This window comes from Balaenoptera ricei, chromosome 9 (genome assembly GCF_028023285.1).
Source record: "Balaenoptera ricei isolate mBalRic1 chromosome 9, mBalRic1.hap2, whole genome shotgun sequence".
Lineage (NCBI taxonomy): Eukaryota > Metazoa > Chordata > Mammalia > Artiodactyla > Balaenopteridae > Balaenoptera > Balaenoptera ricei.
The window spans coordinates 12,325,051-12,347,508 of NC_082647.1; the positions used below are offsets into that span (position 1 = coordinate 12,325,051).

The 22,458-nt window shown below is 43.9% G+C and overlaps 1 pseudogene and 1 gene segment (V, D, J or C); both read right to left on the reverse strand.

The window, feature by feature from the left end:
- LOC132371725 (T cell receptor beta constant 1-like) overlaps positions 1-7,125 on the reverse strand; it is a 29,099-nt pseudogene extending 21,974 nt beyond the window's left edge.
- LOC132371726 (T cell receptor beta constant 1-like) overlaps positions 1-20,239 on the reverse strand; it is a 50,415-nt gene extending 30,176 nt beyond the window's left edge. The window contains 3 exon segments of the C gene segment in view: positions 14,036-14,047; positions 19,777-20,064; positions 20,191-20,239. Of these exon segments, the coding sequence occupies positions 14,036-14,047; positions 19,777-20,064; positions 20,191-20,239 (349 nt within the window).
- Positions 20,240-22,458: the final 2,219 nt, after the last annotated feature.

Genomic DNA, 22,458 nt, shown 5'->3' on the forward strand with positions numbered 1-22,458 from the left:
TTGGTAGAAGATAGGAAATTATCCTGGGAAAAGGGAGAAAGTTTTTGAATTGGTGAGCTTTGTGGCTCTGACTCTGTCTGAAAGGGAACCCCCAACTGCTTGGGCTTTTCTGTGTCTAAAGCCTTAAGATTAGCCTTCTCCTGATGTTTTGCGCTCCCCCTTAGAATCAACTATCACAACCACAATACAGTATGAGGTGAGTTTTGGTCAAAGTATCAGGAGTCACCTTACAGGCAGAGAAGATAGATATAGGTGGAAACCATTACCTCATGCTCTAGGCTCAGATGTGTAGGTTGGATTCCGGTGCACATTTGCCCAAATTCAATTTGAATAAGTCTCTGCTGCACTTGGCACTCTCCATTCTGAATTTTGGATTCCTTTGTCTATTTCTCTAAGACGTTCTCCTAGGACTTCCTTGGTGGTGCAGTGTTTAAGAATCCGCCTGCCAATGCAGGGGACATGGGTCTGAGCCCTGGTCCGGGAAGATCCTACATGCCTCAGGGCAACTAAGCTCATGCCCCACAACTACTGAGCCTGCGCTCTAGAGCCCGTGAGCCACAACTACTGAAGCCCACGTGCCTAGAGCCCGTTCTCCACAACAAGAGAAGCCACCGCAATGAGAAGCCCGCCCACCGCAACGAAGAGTAGCCCCCACTTGCCGCAACTAGAGAAAGCCTGCGCACAGGAACGAAGACCCAACGCAGCCAAAAATAAATAAATTAATTAAAAAAAAAAGACATTCTCTTGGTTGATTTTTAGCTCTTGGCACATCAAGCCACTGGCTTTTCATTATGGTAATGGTGGATCATTTCTGTGCACTTTACTACACCAAATGTGTGTGAGTCTTTCATGGACCTTTGTCACTTTATTATCACAACCACCTATGGGGTTGCCATTTTATAGATGACAAGATGAGCTTTATAGAGGTGAAGTAACTTTCTCAAGGTCACACAGCCAGTAAGCTGTAGAGATGGGATTTAAGCATGGCAGCCCAACTCCAGAGCCTGTAAATTCTACCACAGAACGTTTGGCTTCCCTTCCCCTTATTTGACCCTCACACAGCCTCATGAGTTGGGCAACAGGTACCATTTTCTCCTTTTTACCAATGAAAAATCTAAAGCTAAGAGGTTAAGTGACTTCTCCAGGGTCACCCAGCTAAGGAATCCATAAATGACACCAGAACCTTTCCCTATGGAAGCTAAGTTCATTCCCATCATGTTGCTACATAGTGGAGTCTTTCAGATCTCCTATTGGTCTGAAAAGTAGATTTTTGTCAGATTCCAAATCATTAGTTTCTTTTTAAAAAATACTTCCCTCCCCCAGCCCCCCAGCTCAGGTATTTCTCCTCAGCTCTTAGTCAACTCCTCCTTGGCCCCCAGGGTCCTTTACCACCTCCAACCAGATTGGCAAATTCTCTGCTGTCTTTCCTCCAAACTCCCAACTCCTTCCTGCCTCCATTATTTTTTCTAAACTACATATTTTGCCCATTGTGCAATTTCTCTGTATCCACTAAGAACTATTTTCTTGAATGTCGCAGCCTGGGAATCACTGAATCTGGATAGTGAAGGGGTGGTCTGTGTGATCCAAAAACACTGAAGGGTGAGACAGAGGCTAGAGGCACAGACTGGTCATTGGCTCGTTGGCCAAATGGAGTAGTCTGTTCCTCCTCCCCACCCCCCTCCTGCTCCCCACCTTGAAGCAAGGAAGATGGGTACATCTACTTGCATATTTTATCTAGTCTTCAGGCTGATATAGAGGGGCGAATCGGGGAGTCTCTAGCAATTGAAGCTTTTTATCTAAAGACAGATTGGTTCCTATACTATAATGGTCTTTTTGTTCACATTTCAGTCATTCCTTGTCTCATCCCTGGGCTTATTAATGCTGCTTAAGTGACTCCAGAGTCTACTGAAGAGTACTCAGAGGAGAGCCAGTAAGGAGTTTGGGAGGAATACCCACGTGGCTGTGATTGTAGCAGCCATGACTTGTACCATGATACTCAAGAGTTGAATAAATGACAGGTGTATTTACTTTTCTAAATCATATTAGATCCAGATTGAGCCCCACAAGTCAAGTTCAGTGGTAAGCCCAGTCAACTGAGCTCCCTCCACTCATTTAGCTTTTAAAAACTCTAGACTCTGTTGTCCATTTGGAAGGCAGCCAACTGGTCAGCCCACTTCCTATAGGCCGACCTATCCAGGAGGATCTTCAAAAGGCTCCCAAGTCTCAGAACTGAGTGTTCAGTCCACACAGGAACCAACACAGCTCCAAACTGAGGACCGTCCAAGTTCAGGGCCACTGTGTTTGAGCAGATTCTGGGCTTGCCTCTCTAGAACCCATCATATCTGTTCCTTTTCCCAGCCTGGGGGTGGGGCAGAGCATAGGGAGCTGGCACACGTTTTTGGGCCACCATTCTACCTAAGCAGAAAGGTGAAAGCCTCTGTTCCCTCCCTGTTAGAACAATCTAGTTCTTTTTTTTTTAACAAACTCTTTCTCTTTACCAAGGGCCGTTAATATCTGCATCATTTTTTTAAAATTCTATTTATTTATTATTTTTTTTTGGCTGTGTTGGGTCTTCGTTTCTGTGCGAGGGCTTTCTCTAGTTGCGGCAAGCGGGGGCCACTCTTCATCACGGTGCACGGGCCTCTCACTATCGCGGCCTCTGTTTTTGTGGAGCACAGGCTCCAGACTCGCAGGCTCAGTAGTTGTGGCTCACGGGTCTAGTTGCTCCACGGCATGTGGGATCTTCCCAGACCAGGGCTCGAACCCGTGTCCCCTGCATTAGCAGGCAGATTCTCAACCACTGCGCCACCAGGGAAGCCCCTAGTTCTTTTTTAATGGCCTTACATTGCCTGAATTCAAATGCTTTTTGCAGAGATTTTTCTCCAGGGAAGTCCACATGGCTTGGCAAATTTTTCTCTTTTCTGCTGAATCATATTTATTTGCTCAGTGTATTAGTTTGCTAGGGCTGCCATAACAAAATACCACAGAAATCTATTTTCTCACAGTTCTGGGAGCTAGAAGTCCACGATCAAGGTGTTCATAAAAAAACTTTCACATATTGAGGTATGGAGAAGTCATTCTGGCTTATACATGAGTTAATTTGAATTTTATGCTAACTAAAACAGCCTGTTTGTGGCCTATCAGCCATACACTGTACATCTGCTTTAATTATTAAAGAAAAGGGCACATTGACTGGAGGTAAAAATGTCTATGTTAAAAAATAAAATGCCTCTTTTCCTGGGACACCAGTGCTGATATTCCTTCGATGATAAGACTCCTTCTCAGGGACCAAGGACATACTGACTCACTGTACGTGTTGATCTGTTTTTTTTTTAAACCTTGAAGGAATGTACCCCTGACTTGCTTAATGTTCTTTGTTCTGACAAGATATAAAACTGGGTTGAAAACCATGCTTCTCTGGAGCAGTTCCTCAGAGCTATCTGAGAGGCTGTCTCCTGGGCTATAGTCCTCAGTTTGGCTCATATAAAACTTGTTTCAGGGCTTCCCTGGTGGCGCAGTGGTTGAGAATCTGCCCGCCAATGCAGGGCACACGGGTTCGAGCCCTGGTCTGGGAGGATCCCACATGCCGCGGAGCAACTAGGCCCGTGAGCCACAATTACTGAGCCTGCGCGTCTGGAGCCTGTGCTCCGCAACAAGAGAGGCCGCGATAGTGAGAAGCCCGCGCACCGCGATGAAGGGTGGCCCCCACTTGCCGCAACTAGAGAAAGCCCTCGCACAGAAACGAAGACCCAACACAGCCAAAAATAAATTAATTAATTTTTAAAAAAAAGTATTCAAAAAAAAATTTCATGTATCACAGTGAGAAATAAATTTAACTAGTAACTAAATTGTGTGTTTTGTCTCTACCAGGCACAGTGTGATGCGGTTTACATGGATGACTTCATCTCATTCTTATAATAATCCTCACGCCTTTCTTTTTTGGCATCATTATTATCCTTATTTTATATATGAAAATATTATATATATGTGTATGAAATTGTGTAACTTGTCAAGGTCACACCTGGTGATAAAGCAGTGGAGTCAAGTTTTAAGCTCAGGTCTGCCTGGGAACAGAAATCAAGCCCCTAACCACAGTGTTTTACTGCTCCTTAGGAGAAAAGTTTGCCATTATATAGGAAGATGCTCAAGCCCCAAGGCTTATTTGTAGGTGAATTTGCCCATTCCCTAGGGAGCAGGGAACAGGAGGGTAAACTAGCACTTTTGATCCATCTGGTCAAGTGGGTGCACACGTGGATCCCTGTGAGCTAGAGAATCAGCATGTGTAGAAACCGGGTAAGACCCACTGGAAACTGTACAGCACTAGGGGCGTGATGGGAATCGCTTCTTCATAAAGCCAGGGTACAGGAAAAGCTACACACTTAGTGAAAGGGCAAACTAAAAAAAATAACCCCACAGGCAATTGACCAGGACTATTATTCTTCTTGGTCTTGGCTTTGGGTGGAGGATTAAAAACAGCTTCCTCTGAATATTCATGGTCACTGAGTAGTCAGCCCTTTGGGGTTTGGCATAGACACTGTATGGCCAAGAAGATGGACACTGAGAATTATAAAGGAAAACATCAGGTCTTTTGCATCCCAATTGTGTGACAGAGGCAAAAATAAATATTTCCTGGAAAGCCCACCTTTACTCCAGGATTTAGGGAATTCCCAAAGATAAATTTTATAATATCAAATTACACAATGCACAAGGAAATAAGCCACCCTGAGTGAGAAGCAGCAGAAACCACAAGAAAACCAGGTGCATAAAGTCATCAGATGTTGGCACGAACAGATAAAAATTCCAAGTATAAGTCTGATATCCTTAAAGAAATAAAATAACTGAAAAATACATGACGAGCAAGATTCTTCAAAAATGACTGCTCATATTTGTAGAAAGACCCAAGTAGATTTCCTAGAAATGAAAATATATTTTAAATTAAAAAGTCAATTGAAAAAAAAAAGTCAGTTGAAAGGTGAAATGGCTTAACGGAGTTGAGGTGTGAATTAGTAACTAGGACAGAGAGTCTAAAGGAATTACCCTTAACACAGCACAGAGAAGCAAAAAGAGGGAAAATGTGAATGAATGGCTAGAATCTAGATGATACTGGGAAAGTTGAACACAGGCTAGATCTATTCTTCAGGACTGCAGTTCTGGCCCTTGCGAAGACTTTCCTTTACCACTACCTTTCAGAACCATACTTATGTTAAACTGTAATGATCATTCCAGAATAAAATGCAACCCTACCCAGAAAACAGCCCCATAGTTTTTCAGCTGAAAATAGGGAATTCCCACAAAACCTTGAGTACGGATTGAGGGTAAAGTGGGTGTGGAATGGGAGTGTGGACCATGAAACTGGGACTTGCTCTTGAAATCAAATTGTGCCTCCTTCCAGCTATGCTTGAATCTTGTCTTAATTATACATTTTCCACCGAATAACAGAATACTCTGTGTGTGTTCAACTTTACAGTTTTGCAAATCAACTAACACCCAGTTCTGAATGCCGTAAGGCGTTTAGTAAAGAGCCAGGAGCAGCTTTTCAAAGGAAGAATAGTTGTTGCCAGGTAGAAGACAGTATGGCTTTACACCAAAACTCTTTGCATCTGCCTCGTGATTCTCTTACTGGGGAATGCCACGAGCTCTACAGAGCAGCCCTATCTGCCATGGGCACTTCAAGAATAACTGAGCTACTTGGTCTATGGCCCAGGTGGCTGGGAAGCTTACATCATCGCCTCATTCTGCTACAGAACTCTGTCTTGCACTGGCCCAGCCTTACAGATTACACAGTAAATGGACCAGAGTAGCACACCCAACTGTAGTATATGTTAACTCCGAAATCCAGAAAGTCCCATGAAGCATTGCACCTCTTTCTCCACGGCAGATGATGTAAGATGCAGCAGCTTGCCCCTCACTCTGGAGGACATTCCAACATATCTCACACCTCTGGACTACTCAGAAGCTCACCAAATTGGCAGGTCCCTGAATTTTTGCAGATTTACATTGGTCTGGCATGCATATGTCATACCAAGGCATCTAGAGTGCTTTATAATTTCCATTCACCAAGAACAATCAGCATAATGCCATCAGTGTAATGGACCAGTATGATATCAAGATGACTAAGGGCCTTCTAAACTATATCGATAGACAACAGGCTAAGTAGAGCCTTGAGATAAAATACTTAAAGGGTATTTCTGACTGTGCCACTTGAAGGCAAATTGTATCTGATTGTCTTTACTGAATATTTCTAAACATTCCTCTGGAAGACATTTTCTCCTCAACCTCCAGTAGCAACTCTTCCTGTCTGTGGATGGGGCCCTCCAGCGGATCCTAGCAATTCTCTCCCCATCTCAGCCTACCCATTCACACCCATCCCCACCCACCAGTGCACAGGCAGCTGCATCTGCCCTAGAGCTGCGGTTTCCCCCCTCCAGCCTGCTTCCCAGGGTTCTCAGGCTCACCTGGATGGAGCCGGGTAGGAGGGAGCAGGGGTTCTTGCTGAGACCTTTGATCTGTGCCCAGCACTGTGTCTCCAGCGCTGCAGAAATAAGATCTGCTGTCTTCGGGGCTCACGTTGCTCACAGTCAGAGTTGAGACGTCAGGTGTGGGCGGCGAATGGGAAACTTGTCCTTGGTAAGCCCACTCTCATAAGTGGCCTCAGAGCCCTGATTCACAGTTGCCATCAGCAGCAAGCTCTGTCCTGGAAACTGACGGTACCAGTACATGAAGGTGAGCTGGCTATCGACCTAACACTGGATCATCACGGAGGTCCCGCATTCACAGATGTCCCTGCTTGGCTTTTGAGATAGGAGAGCACCGAACACAGAGCCTAGTTCCAGAGAGACAGAAAAACCCATGAGGGCCGACAAGCTTGTCCCCAGGCAGGAAGGTCTTTTACTATTTGCTCCAATACCACCTTGGCCCCCAAAGAACCCTGTAGCACTGCCTGCACTTTGGTTTTGTTCTGCCAACTGTTATTGTGTCAGGATCCTCTAATCCAACATCTCCCCCACCCTCTGACTGGTGGCCTTGGACACCCTACTCCTCTCCCCAACATCCACATTTACCCCAAACTTCGCCCCAGTATAAGGCCATGCCTAATCCCAGGAGAAGTAGCAGAAGAGTCAACATCTTTAGGTGATGGCCTCGCCTCTTCCCAGAGGAAAGGCACTAAGACATCAAATTCAAGTTCATCTTTGGTCACCACTGTGTAGCTCATCCCTACTGGCTCTCTCTTCCCTTCCTGTCGTAGGCAGTTGTGTTTCTGCAGAATATGGAGACTTGTCTGCCCCCTAGTGGAGCTGTGTGGCCCTTCACTTAGGCTGGATCTTCATTCACAAGTCTCTCGGCCTGCAATTGCAGTCTATCCACCACGTATCCACCACCTCCCCATCCATCATTACTGAGCATCATGTATGTGCTACTCCTTGGGTGTAAAGTAAGACTAGGTATGCAATATTGACCTTAGATAACTAAAGGTAAAATTTTAGAATATTAGGGAAACATAATTCAGAATTTCGACTGTCGGCTTAGTCTTTATTTTGGTTGTCCCAAATTGAACTCATTTTTCCTTCCCTGATACCTACTCCAGTAAACTGGCTCCTACTCCTGAATACATTCCTCTTAATAAGTGGTACATGTATATACAGTGGAATATTAGTCATAAAAAGGAAAGAAATTGTGCCATTCGCAGAGACATGGATGGACCTAGAGACTGTCATACAGAGTGAAGTAAGTCAGAAAGAGAAAAACAAATATCGTATAATATCGCTTATATGTGGAATCTAGAAAAATGATACAGATGAACTTATTTGCAAAGCAGAAATAGAGACACAGATGTAGAGAAGAAACATATGGACACCAAGGGGGGGAGGCGGGGTGGGATGAATTGGGAGATTGGGACTGACATACACACCCTACTATCTATAAAATAGATAACTAATGAGAACCTACTGTATAGCACAGAGAACTCTACTCAACGTTCTGTGGTGAACTAAATGGGAAGGAAGTCCAAAAAAGAGGGGATATATTTATACATATAACTGATTTGCTTTGCTGCACAGCAGAAACTAACATAACATTGTAAAGCAACTATACTCCAATAAAAATTAGTTAAAAAATAAAAATAAAAGATAAATGGTAACCCCACTCGTCTGTTGTCTAGGCTCAGAAATTCATCTTTTTTTTTTAATTTTAAATTTATTTTTGGCTGCATTGGGTCTTCGTTGCAGGGCACGCAGACTTTCTCTAGTTGTCGCGAGCGGGGGCTACTTTTTGTTGCGGTGTGTGGTCTTATTGCGGTGGCTTCTCTTGTTGTGGAGCACGGGCTCTAGACACACGGGCTTCAGTAGTTGTGGCACACGGGCTCAGTAGTTGTGGCACATGGGCTTAGTTGCTCCACGGCATGTGGGATCTTCCCGGACCAGGGCTCGAACCCAAGTCCCCTGCATTGCCAGGCGGATTCTTAACCACTGCACCACCAGGGAAGTCCCGCCTGTGTCTTCTTCCTCTTATGCTCTAGCTGAGTATCCTTACAAGGTCTGTGTAATAATCTTAGCCGTGAGCACAACCATATGCTGAGTCCTGTGTGTCCTCTTGTGAGTCTCTGAAAGTGAATCTCCAAAGTGGGGATTTTTTTTTTTCCTGATTAGGAATACTTTACTGTTTCTCTCTCTCAACATATATTTCCTTCACAGCAAGTTTAGTTTTTCATACAATGTTATTTAATAACAGTAATTATTATAAGGAGTGTATTGGTTTCAGACTTTGGACCTAGACTGCCTGGGTTTCAAACCTGGTTCTTCGACTTATTCGTAGCTGCAGGCAAATTCTGGGCCTCAGCATCCTTATATGTAAAATGGGACTAATAAAAGTACCAGCCTCCCAGGGTTATGGTAAGAAAGCAACAAGTTGATACATAGAAATTGGTTATAACCATGCATGTCTCAGTAAATGTAGCCATTAAAAGCACTGACTGTTATCCCTACTACTATCATCTACTGAAAACTAATTTTGTCTCAGACACTACATTAAAATTCTTCACTGATAAAGGATTTCTTTTACTCAGCAGCCTTATGTCTTTGTCTTTTTAGATTGACCTTCCAAAATATTTCTGCAGGAATTGTTTTCAATGAAATCTAATCTATAAAACTAAAACTACACTTAATATGCCTTCTTTAGCCTCCATGGATATTAAACTTTCGTTCATTAGCAAATATCCTACATCATCTCTATTGATTTTTTTTCTAAGCTGCATGATACTTTTTTTTTTTTAATTTTATTTATTTATTTATGGCTGTGTTGGGTCTTCGTTTCTGTGCATAGGGCTTTCTCTAGTTGCGGTAAGTGGGGGTCACTCTTCATCGCGGTGCGCGGGCCTCCCACCATCGCGGCCTCTCTTGTCGTGGAGCACAGGCTCCAGACACGCAGGCTCAGCAATTGTGGCTCACGGGCCCAGTTGCTCCGCGGCATGTGGGATCTTCCCAGACCAGGGCTCGAACCCATGTCCCCTGCATTGGCAGGCAGATTCTCAACCACTGCGCCACCAGGGAAGCCCCTGCATGATACTTTTGTAACAGGCATTTTACACAAATGCATCAGGCTCTGCTAACCTGCTAGGAAGGAAAAGCTACAAACTCCAGGGAAATTCTGACACTAGCCATCAATTTCTTTCCCCTGAATTCCTGATGAAATCTCTTAACCAGAAGTGGTCAGAAGAAGTAAGTCTGGCTTTGTGTTCTGATTCAAGTGCTATCTTCCTGTTATGCTGCTCTTTGCTTTTGAAATGATTGGTTTTAGCATTTAGGAGATTTTATCAGACTGCTAATAGCTCCCAGCTATCCCGAGGACATCTGTGCCTCCAGGTTGGCATCTTGCATGGCAGAGTCTTGTAACAGAGAAGAACAAACCTGACTCCACATTGGATCTATTCCTTTACCACTCATCTTTGTGCTCTGTTGCCTGTGCTTAGTCACGCTGACTCTGCACCTTTGTAAAGAATGTTGCCTATAACCTGAAATATACATGATAGCCCATTCTCAAGGCTCTGCCTCCCAGGCTTGACCTTTAAAAGTATAACAGTGTTCATTCACATAGAGATACAAAGTTGCAGAACAGAGAATAACATTTATCTTGTTGGAGGTTTACGGGAACACTGACCACGCGGACTTGGACAACAGCAAGAGGAAAGGATTATCGCATTCCCGCTGGGGCCGGGCCAGCGCCGAGAAGTCTGCAGCAACGAGCAATACCCGCTCCCCGTTTAGTATAAAAGAAGCCTGAGGGTTTCCCTGGTGGTGCAGTGGTTGAGGGTCTGCCTGCCAGTGCGGGGGACGCGGGTTCGGGCCCTGATCTGGGGGGATCCCGCGTGCCGCGGAGCGGCTGCGCCCGTGAGCCACAACTGCTGAGCCTGCGTGTCTGGAGCCTGTGGTCCGCAGGAGGGGCCGCGATAGTGAGAGGCCCGCGCACCTCGATGAAGAGTGGCCCCCGCTCACCGCAACTAGAGAAAGCCGTCACACAGAAACGAAGACCCAACACAGCCAAAAATAAATAAATAAATAAATTAATTAATTAAAAAAAAAGAAGCCTGAGTTTTAACTTGGGTAAGATGGTTCTTCCCATCTTCTTGGTCCGCTGGCTTTCCAAATAAAGTCGCTATTCTTTGCCCCAACACTTTTTCTCTTGATTTATTGGCCTGTTGTGTGGTGAGCAGTGTGGGCTTGGACTCGGTGACAATAGGAGAAATGTGTATATAATTTTGTTAGTATTAAGGAATTAGAAATAATTTTGTTAGGTAAGGTAATATTATGCTAAGATAAGAAAATGTCATTATTTTAGAGCTTACTAAACTCTGCAGTAAAATATTACGATGTCTGGAAATTGCACCAAAATACATCAACTAAAAATGCCGGGAATAGAAGAAGGAAGGGTAGCAAAATGTTAATTACTGAATCTGGGTAATAGGACTCATTATTCTCTCTGCTTTTGTGATAGAAATTTTCCTAATAAAAAACTTGAAAATATTATACCAAGAGAAACATGGGAAGTACAAATTATTTTTATGCAATGCTTTACCACAACATTAAAATAAGTACCATAGGGGCTTCCCTGGTGGCGCAGTGGTTGAGAATCTGTCTGCTAATGCAGGGGACACGGGTTCGAGCCCTGGTCTGGGAGGATCCCACATGCCGCGGAGCAACTAGGCCCGTGAGCCACAATTACTGAGCCTGCGCGTCTGGAGCCTGTGTCCGCAATAAGAAAGGCTGCAATAGTGAGAGGCCCGCGCACCGCGATGAAGAGTGGCCCCCACTTGCCACAACTAGAGAAAGCCCTCGCACAGAAACGAAGACCCAACACAGCCATAAATAAGTAAATAAATAAATAAAAATTTAAAATAAGTACCATCTTCTATGAAGTAATTGACTTATATTCTTCAAAATGTCAAGATTACAAAAGACAGGACAGACTGAGGAGCATTCCAGATTAAAGACTAAAGGGACATAAAAACTAAGTACAAGACGTAATTTTGGATTGGACCATGGACCAGAATCTTTCCCCCTTTTTGCTATAAAGGACATTATTTGGACAATTGCCAAATATAAATAAAGTAAAACATACTGATGTAAAAAAATAATAAATCCCAATTACAAGTTGTTCTGCTTTTATTATCACCATGCGCCAGAAATTCTAAACAACTTTGGTGATAAATGACCCCTTACCTGCTTTGTCCTTCTGTGACTGGCTTATTTCACTTAGTATGTCAGACCCCGAGCAGCAGAAAGAAGAATCTTTACAGGGGCTGCGGGGAGCAGGGAATGGGGAGTTGCTGTTCTACAGGTATACATTTTCAGTTGTGCAAGATAATTAAGTTCTAGAAATCTGCTGTACAACATTGTGCCTGTAGTCAGCAATACCAAATTGTACACATAAAAATTTGTTAAAAGAGATCTCATGTTAAGTGTCATCACCAAAAAAAACCAACCCCAATAATAGTAACAACAAAAAACAACTCACCGGGTGATTTTGGTGCATGTTCAGAACACTCATCAAAACAAAAGGGTCAGATGCGGACGCCACTATGAGGATTGTATGTCCCAAAGTTTTATTTGTAGTTACTCCTCTTCCCTCATCTATTAAAATTTTCTAATGGCATATAAACTGTTGAAAAATTGCCTGTGTACAACACAAATCAATTATAATCATACAATGGCTTCTACATTTTTTTGCAATTATATAAAATCATAAAATCATAAAGATTCAGATTAAATTCCTTACATTTGACACTACTATAAAGATCTAATGTCTAATCCAACAGCCAAAACCTTGCTATAAACAAGAATATTGACCCAGTTACTGAACACGGAAACCCTTTGAACATGTTTTACTGCATTATTTACTTATACAAAGGGTTTCAACTCAATACATCATTCTTATTTCTATTAGAATGTGTTTTCCTTTTTATTTTTTTACAAGACGGTGAAATCTGTAAATATGCAGTGTAATCAACATGTTTAAATGAAAGGCATTAGGCTAAGGTTAAAATTCTTCCCTGGCGCATAGAGGTAAAACAAGAATTTTCCTTCATTAAAAAAGAAAAACAACTCCTTCCAAAAAAAATCTTTCATTGGTCTAAGCGATAAACGATTTCCATGTTTATATATGTATATTTTGTATAAACACACACATATGTATATGTGTGTGTGTGCGCACGCATATAATTTCTCTCCTAACGAGCACTGTTTCTCCACAGAAGTTGATTTGGAGAATTCCTAGTTACTCAGCTTCCCCAGTCACACCCTGGCTGTTTCAAGAGTTAAGTTCCTTGAAGTTTGGGATCATTCATGCTCCTTTCAGGCACAGTTTCTGCCCGAGCCCCTCAGTACTATATATTTCTCTATTTAAACATTAAATTAAAATATGCCTAATGTTTGTCAAGGTGAAGAAACAAACTTGTCACTTCTGTCATACTCTATGAGCAATTTAAGATTATTTATGTTTAAAATTTTAAACAGTGAGACAATATTTACTGTGAAGTGTAAGATTTTTGTTTGATAAATACAAGTCTGGGTTCATACATGAGCTATTTCACTGAATCTGAGTAAGATTTTTAACATTGAAATGCATGAATACATTCTTATTTTGTAATTGTTGATTTTTTTAAATCTAAAGAATATGCTGATTTTTAGTGATTATTACATGACTGTTAATGAAAATAACATTGTCGTATAGGGGAGGGGGGAGGGTGGTGCTAAAATATTATTTGCTCTGGCAGACAAATAGACTAGATAACGCCATGGCAGGAGGGAAAGGATTCTGGGCCTTTCTCTTACTTGTTATGAAGGAGAGAAATTCCAAACTGAAAGATACTCAGGAAAAGATTACCTTCACAGCGTCCCTTTGTCACAAGCTCTTTCCTGTCTTCACAGCAGCAGTTTGGTGGCAGAGGGTCACCATGCCTGCTCTAAGCCCAGTGACCCCAGCAGCTCATGTGAAGGGCCTCTCCCCAGGAGAACTCCCCTCCTACCCCTGGCCACCACGCCTCCTCTCTGGGGCTGGAGGTGACTGTGGATTCGAAGACTAGAAAATTCTGTGCCTGAACCTGGGATGGTGAGGCTTTTACTGAAATCGGTAAGTCTAGAGAAGAAATGGGCAGCATCTATGCTTAATAATAACATCATCCAAGTGAAAAGCTTATCTCTTAGAGACTTTAACTCGTCAGCCTTGTTATCTAAGCTGCTTATAAAAAGCGCTCTTGGCTGGAAAGAGAGATAAGGAGGACATATTCTGATTAGAATTCTGGAAGGCATCATAGAGTCCTTGCATTGATATTTATTGAACTCTGGCTATATGCCAGGCACTGGGAGTACAGCTATGGACCACAGAGACACAGAGGTCCACGCCTCACAGAGCTTCCATTCAATTCATCAACCCTTATATCACACACAATGGGGAGATTTACATCAAGCAAGAACTTACTTCACTAAGACTATTGCAAAACTACAATGCGTAAAAGGCGTGTTGTGTTCAGGAAATGACCAGAGACCTCCTGGGGAACCTGGGAAGCGGTCATGAGATCCAGAGAAGAGCATGAGTTTGCAGGTTGACCTAGTGGAGGAAACGTGATGGGCGATTGGAGGTTATCTCGGTAGACAGGTGATGAAATGCAGTTATCAAATAACTCCGTATAAGGTGTTGAGTCCTGAAGAAGTGAAATCCAAGGGCCAAGACCTGAAGTTGGAAAGGCAGTTTATTTGGAAATGGAGTAGAACAGGACACTCAGATGCTGTTTTGGAAGAGGGTGGGGGGAGGGGAACAGGGAAATGCAATGGGCTGGACAGCCCGGGGGGCCCTGGGGAGAGTCCTTGAAGACCAAGTGTGTCAGCTAGAAAGATGCGCTCTGCAGCAGGTGGTGTGAGGGGAGCTGGACTGATGTCAGGTGACTTCTGTAAAGGGCCTGGGTGGAGGGAGCCTATTGAAACAGCAGAAGAGAAGAAAGGAAAAGAGGATGGTGACAGCTCACCCACAGGTGCTGTCCTTTGTGTGACTTGGGGATGGACTCCTACTGCCTGGGGCCCTGGAGCTCTAGATGTCTCCCCGGTGGGGGTGGAGAATGGCTTCTGCGAGCTTCTGCAGGCGGTAGCTTCCCCTGGTAGGGGCAGGGCCCAGGAAGGCCGAGCCACCTTCCTGCTGTGACAACCTTTCTCTGCAGAGAGGAAGTGGCTGTGCAGGGTTGTGGGTTAACCGCTGGCAGAAGTGTCTGAGAAGGGCTGGACGTCTTCAGGTTGGGAGAAATGCTCAGCCTTATTTTAAAAGACACGTATCTCTTAGAGACTCCCATTGTTGGTACTCCTTGCACCAAGTGAGCAAGAGATTAGTTGTAGCCCCATTCCTGGCTCTTGTCTGGATCATTACATATAGGTCACAGTACATATTTTGGTCACACCACCGTCACCTTCTTTCCTGACCCTGAAACCTGATAAGCTGGGATTTTCCTGGCATCAGCACCCATGGACATTGTGGATAAAGAAAGATGGTACCTGGAGAGAGAGCTCAGGAGAGAGCTGATGTACGACCACCAGAGACAGGCTTAATGTAAGGGTCTGGCAAACCAAGCTCAAGGACATTCTACCTGTGCCCGTGAACCACCTATTCCAAGGAGACAAAGAGCTACACTGCAGAGAAGGCCCAGTGCTCACGGAAGGTGAGTCCGTGGTGGGGTGTCTGTGTTAGCTCTGGCGTTAGTGAAAAAAGACCTGGGTACTAGGGAGTCAGTCTGTGATATCTTGTCTGCCAGTCGCCCCTTCCGAAGACCAGAAGGCACGCCCGTTTTATCCATCACACCGAATGGGATTTTCAGGTACAACTGGTCAACTCGGAAGGAAAAGCAGCTGGTGGCCTCTGTCTGTGCAGGTTTATAGTGATGTATTCTTATCTTTTGTCTTTTCTTAAATTTCTTAAATCTCTACACACATTATTATTTCAGCATCACAAATTTTCATTAATGTATGGTGGTTGAATTTTCTGATTATTTCCATAGTCTGGATCCTTAGGATGATTCTTCATCATCCCTACTGTCTTCCTAAACTCCTCCTCAAAATTGCTTTTACCAATTTACCCAAATCTGCACGTTTACTTTCATCCCACTGACTCTCCTGTTACAAAGATTTCCATCTTCAATGATTTCCCCTTAGTGAGGGGCTTGCCAAAGTTCCCCTCGCCCTGAGCCCACACTGGGGGTACCTGTCCCTCTGCAGTTCGATAATTAGGTCAATTGTTATTGGGGACTGCGATGTAGAAGAAGGGAAATGATTGTAAAGTCCACACCCCTTTTCTCTTTCTTTCTTCAGATCCACACCACCATTCTGGCCATCCATTTCGCTGTGCACGATTTGTGCTCTCTTTTTACCATCCTTTTATTTAGTCCAAACACTGAGATGCCTTTGTTCTCCTAGCTTAACCCAGGTCTATAATACGCTTTCTGTTTAATACTTTCATCTTTTATTCTTATAAATTTCCTTTCACTTTTTCTACATGTTTCTAAGAACATATCTCATGTCTATTTCTTGCACTTGAGGAACGTGTTGGTAATCCCAGACAAAGAAACTGGGAGAAAACTGTGGCTTCTCCATCTGAGAGTAGAGAGACCTGGATTCTGGATGTCTAGGGAAAACCTAACATTTCATATGTGTGTGTGTGTCCATGTAACTGTGTATCATTCTATGTATGTGTATATTCCTCTTTTTAATTTTTGCATGTAATTTGGGTATATTTAGTTTTAATCATTTTGGTTTTTTCTCAAATATGAAGTACATCAAAACTCAGTTATATGCAGGAACCAGTTTTTAAGGATTGCTGCGAAACTGTGCTCCCTGACTATTCTTCAAAACTCCTTGGTTAGTCACATGAAAAACTGGATGAATTGGTTTTCATCAAGACTGGCAGGGGGATTAAATTTGTAGAATGTGGTGAATTGAGTGTGAAGTACCAATGGAGATTTCAAGTGACATTACCATGTAGAAAGTTGCATAAATTGAGCTGAAGCTCAGATTAGATATCTGACTAGAAAACTGAATTTGATGTTATTAGAATAGAGAGTTTCATTAAAGTGATGAACTTGAATGATGTTGCTCAGGGAAAGCGTATAAAGTAATAAGAAGAGGGAAAATGATGGAATACTGGAGAAAACCATTTTTAATGGAAGAATATAGAAATGGTTGTCTACCAAGGACATTGACAATGAGTGAACCAAAAATTAAGATTGAAACAAATCATGAATAGTGTTCTTAGTCTGTTTGGCTGCTATAGCAGAATACTACAGATTGGGTAGCTTATAAACAACAGGAACTATTTCCCACAGTTCTGGAGGTTGGAAGTCTGAGATCAGGGTGCCTGCATTATTGTTGGGGGCTCTTTTCTGGTTGTGGACTTTTTGTTGTAACCTCACTTGGTGGAAGGGGCTACGGAGCTCACTGGGGTCTCTTTTATAAGGGCACTAATTCCCTTAATGAGAGCTCCACCCTTATAACCTAATCATCTCCCAAAGGCCCAACCTCCTAATATCATCACATCTGCAATTAGAATTTCAACATAAATTTGTTGGCAGGAGGGCATAAATATCCAGGCCATAGCATGTTTTAACTCTAAAAATTCACCAAATTTTGTAGATATTTCTTTAGCATGTGTGAAATTGATGAGGTAGAAGTTAGGCACTGGAAAAACATTCCATAAAGAAGACCGAGACTGGATTCCTCTTATAGAGAACAACTTAAAACCAGAACTCTACTGGTCCTAGGAAACAAAGAGCAGAGTAACCTGGTGCCTAGGGCAGGTCTAAGTCAAGAATAAGGGTATCCCAGCTCTAAGCTCTGAAATAACGGAGGGAACTAGGTTTGTGGATTCTTCATAAGTATGAAGGAGTCTGTCGACATCATTGTCTCAGAGGTTCTCATGGGATGGGAGTCACCTGTGATGACTTCCAGGAACTAAGAATAAGTTATTGGATGTAGACTCTATTTCACAGGGAACAGTCTTGGTCTTATAACCTCCACTGACATATTTGATTTAATTAGTATAATTCTATTTATATTGAGAATATGATAAAAGGTATGATGGAAACCCAGCTTGGACCTAAGGAGCAGCAAATTTTGTAGTTCAGAAATGTCTGGGTAAGTATTTCAAAAAGGAGAGGATGGTCCCCTGGAAGTCTCTGTGTATGACAGCATGCGATGATCGCAGGAGAGAGCTCACCTTGAAGTAAGGGTGGGGATGGGGGCGTGGCAGGGTAGACTGACCCAGTAATACAACCGTAGTTCTTGGAAAGATGAGCAGATTCTAAGCTCAGCTGGGTTTTTATTGCCAGAATTTGTGTCTCGGATGAAGTCCTCCGCATCCCCTTGTTCCAGGTTATAATTACTATTTTAGTGGTTGGTAAGGAATGTATGTAATTGAATGAACCTTTACACTAAAATCTCAGTAAGACATTGGGGATCAAGACACAGACCTGCAGTCTTGCCCCTCCAACACCGGCAAGGAAAAGGTTGAGCCAAAGTCTTCCTCTTGTACTTCATCGATAGAGGTGCCACTCCGCAGGGAACTATGCCTGGGAGTGATGATGGAACTCACTGGGAACAATAATAGGGTCTGCTGCATTGCATTGCTTGGCAGTTGGAATGGTACAGAGCAGAAGCATCTGCCATGGCTGGCAGGTATTTTAGGGACCAACAGAAAAAGAAAAGAATCCCATGGATACAGTGGTACCTGAGAGAGGCAACATCCTTGTCAGGATGACATATAGCACAGAGTAAACAGGGGCTGGAGTAGAGGAAGAATAAAACTCTACTAGAGTACATGATTTATCTTGTTTACATACCCATGTGAAAACCCCTGGCATCCCCCCAGAGTATGTGTGGGAGAGGACTTTGCAGGGGGCTTAGATCCTAGACTAGTAGGAGCGGTACTGGGAAGATCATCTAAGAGAAGACTGATTCCTTCATTCATTTAACACGACTCTCTTCAAGCACTCTGGTAAATATGGAGATTAAAAAAAGTAACCAGTATAGGCACGGTCCCTGCTCTCATTAACTTCAACATTTATTCACATAAATTTTAATAGCAAACAATCAAGTGTCCCTGAGGACAGAAGCTCAGGCTGCCTTAAGAGCACATAGCAGAAGAACTAACCCAGTCAGGGGTTCGAGGAAATCTTCCTGGAGGAAATGACTTCTGAATTGGTATGCGGGGAAATCATCAGTTAGGGACCCAGGTAGAGAGGGAGAGGAAGAGTGCTCTAGGGAGAGTAAACATCATTGGTGAAGACCCAGGAGTGCATCAGCGTAGGATGTATTTGGGGGCCTGAGGGAGGTGGTCTCTGTCTGCTAGAATGGAAAGCAGTTGTGGTAACTGAAGGAAAGAGGACATTCCCGTTAGGGAGGTAGACAGGTGCAAAGACTGCATCTTGGAGGGTGTTGAGAGGCTTGTGAAGTACCACAAACTCGAGACTTTAGCTAAGTTAATGAGAAACCCTGATGGGTTTTAAGCTCCGGAGTGGTTTGTGGGTGGGGGCAGGTAGCAAATTGGAAGGTGGTTAAGGAATCCAGGTGAGAGACAACATTTTCTGGATCACTGTGTTGTCCGTGAGGTTAGAACAATTAGTAAAATTTGCAAGGAATTTAATACTGAGAAGTCTGCAGGGGATGGATGGATTGGGTGTGGAAGGAGAGAATCTGAGAAATGGTGAGGACGACTCCTACGTCTTTGGCTTGGGCATTTGGGTGGATGGCAGACCATTTGCAGAGATGAGAAAAATGGGAGATATCAGATTTAGTAAACAAGTCAGATGTGCTACTCCTCCAGGTGACAAAACCTCCAGGAATAGGACCTGGAAGGTGGGATGAAATTTTGTTGAGTGATTGGATTGAAAATGAAATCTTCAGTTTGGGCAACGATGACGCTCAGTAAGGAGAAAGGATTGCAGTGCGTGTAAAATTCCTTTTCTAGGAAAGGAATTCTTTACCCATGGTGCTAGACTTAACACACGTAGCTTGTCCTGCCTGCACTGTGAAAAGCTCATTGTTACCGGAAGTAAGAGGAGGACACATTGCAGAGGGGCTGCCTTGCTCAGAGCCCACAGAGTTGGAGAGCCAGGGAAGGACTCCTGTGGGCACTGATGGCGGGGGAAGTTTGTCCTCTCGGTTGGGTGGGGCCTCCGGAGGGTGGAGCCTCCCTGCTCTCGTGGTTGCCCTTTTTGTGCAGAGAGCGGCTGACTGTGCCGTGCTGTGGATAAACTGCTGGCACAGAGGTACAAAGAGGTCTGGTTGGTGCTGGCCGATGCCAGGGTCAGGGGGAAATCTGGCTTCTTTTTTCGAGAGACAATGTAGCCATCAGGGACATCTCCCTTTTCAACAAACTCAACATTCCTTGAAAAGTAGATCAGCTTTAGACCCAGCCCTGGGTCTTGTCGATACCAGTACATAGCGTCGTGGTTCATATTCTGAGAACAAGTCAATGTCACCCTCTTTCTCGTCTCTGTGATCTGGTGTCTTGGGCTCTGGGTCACATCGGCTTCCAGGGGGTCTGTAGGGGAAGGAGACAGAACTAGAGACAGCTGAGGAGTCACCTTGCGCTGCAGCTTCTAGGAAAGGGCTTGGGCTAAGACCTGAAAGCTATGGCCAAGGCATGCCCATGAGTTCTAGGACTCACCTGCTCCCAGGAGACAAAGCAGGACACAGCCCAGGAGCCGGGGACACATGGCAGCATCACTCTGCCAGCCCTGGGGGCCCTAGCTGGTTTCTGTGATGTCTCTCTCTCTGCAGCTACTCGATCCTCATTTTCAGGGGAGAAGCCACTCCCATTTCCTTAGAGGGCTGAAGGGGTAACACAGGTGATCAGTTGTGGCCAATGGGGGCTGGCAAGGCTTGTGATCACCGTCATTTTCCTTGTCCTCCTTTGAGGCTGCTGGTTTCTATGCATTTGACAATGTCCTCTTATTAGCACACTCTTGTCAAAGTTGAAAAATAGTTCTGTATTTTGGATCTTTATGATGAAAATTGGTATAACATATTTGATTATCACTTAGAAATGTGAGAACATGAAACTCATGCTATCATGAAAACAACACTTTTTTTACTTTAGAAGTCCTCATTTCTACTCTGTAGAAAAAAAAAATCCAAGTATATTCATATCTTTGTCTATCCACAGATATATTTTTTAGCCACTACCTTTTAAAAGAGTCTCATGTGTAAAAACTTAGCCAAATCCACATCATGGGTTATTTTATTAGTCTGTATCCAGTTCATGACCCTAGACTCAGGGCTCTTCTCCTTAGCAGATTAAATTTAGTAACGGGTGTGAGTAGCTGCTTTCCTCAAGGCTGGTGTTAGATGTATCCTTCTTCCTTCTCTTCTCTCTCCGCTTAAAGGGGCTGTGAAAGGCAGAGGAGAGATCTGCCTTCTTCAATAACCTCTTATTTTTATCAGCCAACTCAGTTTCTTTGCCGATTGTGGGGTGTGCTTTGCTGTCTTGTGGTCTCCAGATGGGGCTCCACACGGAAGGGTTCTGTCGCTGGATATTTCACTGTAGCCGGGCTGTCTTTTCTGCTCTGGATCTAAGTCACAGGGAGCTCTGCCTATAGCTGGGGTGTCGCAGCATCTTCTTACTCCTCCAGCCACTCACATATTGCTTCTTTTCGGGGTCATGATGTCTTCCCTGCATTGAGGTGACTTTCCAGGGGTTGCTGAGAGTATTTCCCCCCTTGAACTTTTCTTGAGCTTTGTTGGAACCAAAGTATTCTTGGGGGTGTGGGGAGGAGGAGAGGGAAGGACGCTGCCCCATCCTCCTAATTGCTCCAGTCACAGCTAGAGCTTCGCAAAGCCCTTCTGTATTTTGCCGGATCATTATCATCTCCAGGCAAGAAGTGGGTCCTCATCCCAGTTCCTGGGCTGCCCTCAAACCTCAGAGATGGCTTTCTGCCCCCAACCCCTTTCATGATGGAGGTTCAGGTCCAACACTCCCTATTCCATACAAATAAGGGAGATGCAGTTTGCTATCATGACATGAACTCTGCTCTAGGGAGGAGTGTTCTTTCTTTTTATATTTCTGTGCCATTCCCTTTTGGAAAAGACTGTGGGAAGCAAACTTGGCTCTACTTCAGTCCTAGGCAAGTCCTCCATAGCCTAGCTACGGGTACAAGTGTTCCAGAAAAAAATAAAGCAGGTTTAATTCTCAAGAACCTGCCTCAAGTAAATAACTTCGTATTATTCAGTTAACCTGTCATCCCAAATCGCATCTTTCGAAATCTTTCACAGTTTACCCCCATCCACAAAGCTAAACTCACTATTTATACTCCTGTCCATTGGATTTTCCAAGGTTCCATGGTACTTCCAATGTCATCGAGGTGGACAATTACAACTCAAAGATTTATAGTTTATCCCAAGTACTTTCCATATTAGATTAACCAAAGATTTAGGAGGCAGCTGCTTCTATATTCCTAACGCCCCATGAGCTAATTCACTCTCCTCAGACCCATGCTTCTCCCCGCATCCCCATCCTGTTGGCTGTGAGGCTGCTCTGGTCTCTTCTTTCTTTCTCAGCATCAACCAAGACACTAAAGTGATGTTGTTGACCTGAGTCCCTGATATCCTTGTACCAGGAGCCACTTCCTGTACCTCCCCCACCCTTCCTTCCTGGAACCTTCCCTCTCATCTCTCCTTCCCAAGGCCACCACACGCAAGAGTCTGGGGAACTTCACTTCCCCAATGTGGACCAGGCTCCTGTGTCCCTAACAAAAGCACTGGGAAGAAAACAGAATCCTCTAGATGTCCAGGAGCTCTGAAATGTCTCCTCCATCTTTTGCACTTTAATGTAATGCCTTTCACTCTACACTGTCCATCCCTTTATGTCTTCCCCTGTGCCTGATTGCTCCCAGCCTCTCCTCTGAGGCATTACTCAGTGAGTCTGCTGCATCTCTTA